At 52.3% G+C, this 4,701-nt stretch overlaps 1 protein-coding gene across 1 annotated transcript in view; it reads left to right on the forward strand.

Moving 5' to 3' along the window:
* Positions 1-842: 842 nt before the first annotated feature.
* The window catches only part of LOC104280285 (bromo adjacent homology domain-containing 1 protein-like), a gene marked incomplete at both ends in the record, with an annotated part of 5,084 nt that continues 1,225 nt past the window's right edge, over positions 843-4,701 (forward strand). Inside the window, 3 exons of the mRNA XM_009877885.1 lie at positions 843-1,002; positions 1,965-2,041; positions 4,222-4,313. Of these exons, the coding sequence (XP_009876187.1) occupies positions 843-1,002; positions 1,965-2,041; positions 4,222-4,313 (329 nt within the window). The remainder of the gene's footprint in view (positions 1,003-1,964; positions 2,042-4,221; positions 4,314-4,701) is intronic.

Raw genomic sequence — 4,701 nt, forward strand, 5'->3', positions numbered from 1 at the left:
CCTGGTGCATAACGCTTCCCGTTGTGCCTGGGCAGGAGGCTGAACCCACCCTGCTCAGGCTTCCTGAAATGAGGTTTCAGAGCAAAAATTAAAATAAAATAAAGTAAAATTAAATTAAATTAAAGTAAAATAAAATAAAATAACAAACACCACCCCCACCCCAAGTTCACAGGCCAAAAAGTTTTTCATGTGAGAGGGTACAAAGGAAATGTTTGCAATCGCTTTAAGCCACGGCATCCCTGCCCTGTCCATGTGAAATATTCAAGGTTTTACTTGTTTTCTTACAATGTTTTTATCGGAGAAACACGTACCAGTCACAACACACATAGTTCCCTGTGCCACTGAGCGCGAAGGAGTGGCACACCCACAGGTAGGCAGATAAACCGATGATTTTTCCGAAGGTTTTTTTGCATGTGGAATTGAAGGAGCACCTGGTTTTTAGTTTGAAATAGGGGTATTAATTTCAGAAATCCGTGCTTTTGTGAGACCTGCTGGTGAGCTGCTCCTCACTGCCAGCACCACGTAAGAGAAGCAGTTGTGCGTTGCTTTGTTTGAAAACAGTGGCCACATGTGACCTGCGAGCACTTGGCTGCTCGTCCTCAGTGAACTCTCCTTGCCTGTGATTGCCCTACCCGTAGAAAAAATAATTTGTGTGACCAGATCTTTGTCGCTATAAAACCAACCTGGTGAGAAGAGAGATGCCACAAGTGGTCCTACGCTGTGTGACTTCTCTTGGAGTGGAAGCACTTAGCTCTGAGTAGGCTGAGGCAGGAGCAAACAATAAACTATTTTCTCGTACGCTCAGGTTGGTTTATTTTTTTGTATCTCTTGCAACGGCGTAGAACGAACCCGAGCCGGCTGTTCGCAAGAGCTACCAGGCCGTGGAGAGAGATGGGGAGATCATCCGGGTACGAGACACCGTCCTCTTGAAATCCGGACCCCGGAAGAAATCCATGCCGTACGTCGCGAAGATCTCGGCGCTGTGGGAAGACCCCAAAACAGGTACGGCGCCAGAAGGGTGCATGTCGCCTCGTGCCCCACGCGAAGGGGTGAGCTGGAGGCGGGGAAGCGATGGATCTCGGGATAGCTGTGGGCCTGCAGGGGGGCTCGCTGCCCCCGGGCTGGGTGGTGACAAGGAAGACACGAGCTCCATGACAAGCTCCACGGCTTCCGTTCAGGCTGTTCCAGGAACCAAGATGCTCTCTAAGCACCAGCCTGGCACTGGCAACCCAAATCTTCCCGCTTGTGAAAGCACAAATAGCTGCCAAGTGCCCGTCTTAGCAGCGACCTCCTTTATTCTTTCACTGCAGCAGACGTCCCGCGGGCTGCTGCTGGCTCAGACCCTCTCTCCAGCGTCTGGGCTGATGGGCAGAAGCTCCTGGTGGGGCCCAAGCAGAGGTGGTGACAGGGCTGGCGAGGTTTGGGTGTTAAGGTCCCGTATCTGACCAGCGAGAGCCGAGCCAAGGAAGATTTTGTGGCGAGGTGCGGGTCCTGCTTAAAAGTAGAAACAAAAGGGTTCATGTGTCAAAGAATGAATCGGTCTTGAGGCCTGTCTTGGTCACGTCCTCCTGTGACAGCACGTCCGGCGTTACCATTAACCGGGGAGATAATGCTGCCAGTGCTGAGCTTTTGGGTGAGCATCTTTTCCAGCTTGTGGTCTGAAGGGATGCTTTTTTCAGCTGGAAAAAGGTGGATTTTTGTACCTTCTGACCTCTTTGTGCCGGTGTAACACAAGTAGAAGGGGGTGAAGGTGTAACGGAATAGCGACGTGGCCGACTTCATACGGCTCCTCGCTGCAACAAAAGGACACCTCGTGCAGCGTGAAATATTTATCAGGGCGCAGCTGCCTCTGCGTGAGCACCAGGGGAATGAAAGGGATGGAGCAGGAGGAGGAGGCCAGGTCGTTGTGGGAAAACACTATGGGGAAACTGAGGCTTGAGGGATTTCGATCAATCTTCTTGCAGGGGAGCTGATGATGAGCCTCCTGTGGTATTACCGGCCGGAGCACACTCAGGGAGGACGCAACCCCAGCATGCACCAGGTCAGTGGGGCGAGGGCTGCAGCTGCTGCCAGGTGTGGTGAGAGGTGGTGGTGTCCTGGGCCTTTTCGCCCCATTTCTTGTCCTGGGTGGAAACTCGGGGCCATAGCACAAGCTGCTGCGTTCGTTACGTGGCCGCCTCCATTTTCGCGTTTCTTCCTTTAATCTGAGAAAATCCCGTGTGTTAAGGGTCTCTGCTGCCTCCAGAGTAAGGAAGAGTGAGATCTTTCCAAAAAAGATGTTCTAATTTGCCCAGAAATCAGGAACACAGAATGGTTTGGGTTGGAAGGGACCTTAAAGATCACCTTGTTCCAGCCCCGCTGCAGAGCTCGGTGCAAAAGCTTCTGCAGTAAATCTGCAGGACCCTGGAGTTCCTGCGTCATCGGAAATCCCTTCAGCCACTGCTTAAACTCAGAAACTTGCTTGTTTTCTGCAGAAACGTGGAGGCATCGTCCTTCCCCCGTTACAGATTTGTGAGGAGAAGTAACGACTGCCTGGAGGATGTTGTGCCAGGATAATAGAGTTGGCTTTTTGAAAGGGGAAACGTGTGAATCATTATGACTTCACGCCTTGCTCTGCTTTGCATGGGCTTGTGTTGGGTGACAGAACAAGCTGTTTTTAAACTGGGAATAGAGAATTTACTGCTGTTTTCAATCCACCAAAATGTTTTTCCTTTTTTTTTTGGACTTTTTTTTTAAATAAAAGGGGAAGGAGGGTATGAGAGCAGGGCTGGGGAATTGTACCTGCCTGACTTACAGAGGAGTTTCTAAACGGAAGCGTGGTACCTCCTGGTGTGCTGGTCCAGAAACAAAGCGTGACTGGACCCAGTTGCGTTTTACCATAGTCCGTCCAGGAGGAATTAAAACCAGTTTTTTTGCACACCTGCCTGATTACACAAGACCTCAAATGGGAGCGTGGCGTTTGGGCTGCGTGGCTGGGACGGGCTCCCTGAAGACGACTCAGCTTGTTTTTTGAGTTAAGGAGCAGACCCAAACTCCAGGGTGTGGCAGTTTCGGTTTCTCTGCTGAAGTGTGTCCCCAAGAGAGTGACCCTTTTTTTTTCAGTCTTCCCTTCCAGCCTCCTTCCTCGGGGCTGTGCACAGAAGCAAAGCCTGCAGGGAACACTTCCAGACTTGTGCAGAGCATCCTTTTTCCCAGAGATGATCTTTGCTGATGTAACCACATCTGAAATTCTTTCAAACGGCTCCACTGCGTATCTAAGCGGCCCTGCCTGCTGCAGAGCCAGGTTTCCCAAACTGCCTTGGGAAGAAAAAAAAGACTTATTGCTACTTCCCTCACTAGAGCAGCCTTTTTAATTGAATCGGGGTGAGGAAAGGGTTGGAAAAGAAGGGATTCCCTTAACTTTGGTAGAGAGATAGATTTTGAAAGACTGGTCGTGGTGGTAAAGACAGCGAAGTGCTGTTCAACCTCCCTTTCAATTCTGAGCCATACAAATGACCTGGAGGGGTTTTCAGCTCAGGAAAGGGAAAATGAACGAAAAACAGCCCTGGTTGCTCAGAGGGACGGGTGGGTGGGGAGCGCTCTGACCTCCCGCCTGCAGGAGCAGGGCTCTCCGGGCGTCCTGGGTGTGGGCTGAAGACTCCTTCCACAAACGCAGAGTTTTGGATAAGCTGGAGCAAACGCACCTCTTGGAGGGTCTGTTCTCTTTTTGAGCCTCTGCAGCACCTCCTCAGTGCACTTGGCCATCCTCTTTTCCCAGGCACCACAACGGTGCTTGCAAAATGCTGCTTTTATTTTTATTTTATTTTTTTCCAGTGCAGTGTTGCCAAAGGTTATCTCCAGGGACCCTTCTCGGCGGTGGCCGCGAGCCACCTGTCCTGCCCGGGAGGCGAGGGGAGGCCGGGAGGTGCAGCTGGCCCCAGCCGTGCTGCCCAAGTGCTTTGGTGACCTTGGCAGCCCAGCTGGGATTTGGACACGGCCTCGCAGCGTGCTGGGCAGCCTTAAATCGTGGGAGAGCTCTTTAACACTTCCCTCGCGTATTGCTGGATAAAATCCTGGTGCATGCTAGTAGCAGGTCCCAAGACACCTGGAAGGCGTCCGGATTGTGTGAATTGTTGCCTCCAGATACGGGTGGGCTGTGAGGGACTCCCCTGTAAGGTGACGGGTGAAGGTGCGGAGCTGGCGCTGGCTCTGCGGGTGACCTCTGCCTCCCTTCTCTTGCAGAATGAGATCTTTGCATCCCGGCATCAGGATGAAAACAGCGTTGCCTGCATCGAGGAGAAGTGCTACGTGCTGACCTTTGCAGAGTACTGCAGGTAGGTGGTGCTCTGCACCTGCTGCTTTCCCCAGCCCTTGGTCTGTCTCCAGCTTGTGTCACGCTTCCCACTTCCAGAACTGCCTCCACCAGAACTGTCCCAGCCCTGCAGCCTCCAACGCAGGCTTTTACCGGTGTCCAGCTTTGGGCCCCTCAGTCCAAGAGATCTTGAGGGGTTGGAGTGAGTGCAGAGGAGGGCAACGGAGCTGGAGAAGGGTCTGGAGAATAAATCTGACAAAGAACGATTGGAGGAGCCGGGGCTGTTGAGTTTGAAGCAGAGGAGGCTGAGGAGAGACCTCCTCACTCTCTGCAACTGCCTGACAGGACGGTGTGGAGAGGTTGGGGCTGGGCTCTTCTCACGGATGATTGGCGTTAGAACAAGAGGAAAT

The sequence above is a fragment of the Apaloderma vittatum genome, unplaced genomic scaffold, assembly GCF_000703405.1.
Source record: "Apaloderma vittatum isolate BGI_N311 unplaced genomic scaffold, ASM70340v1 scaffold41821, whole genome shotgun sequence".
Classification (NCBI taxonomy): Eukaryota; Metazoa; Chordata; class Aves; order Trogoniformes; family Trogonidae; genus Apaloderma; species Apaloderma vittatum.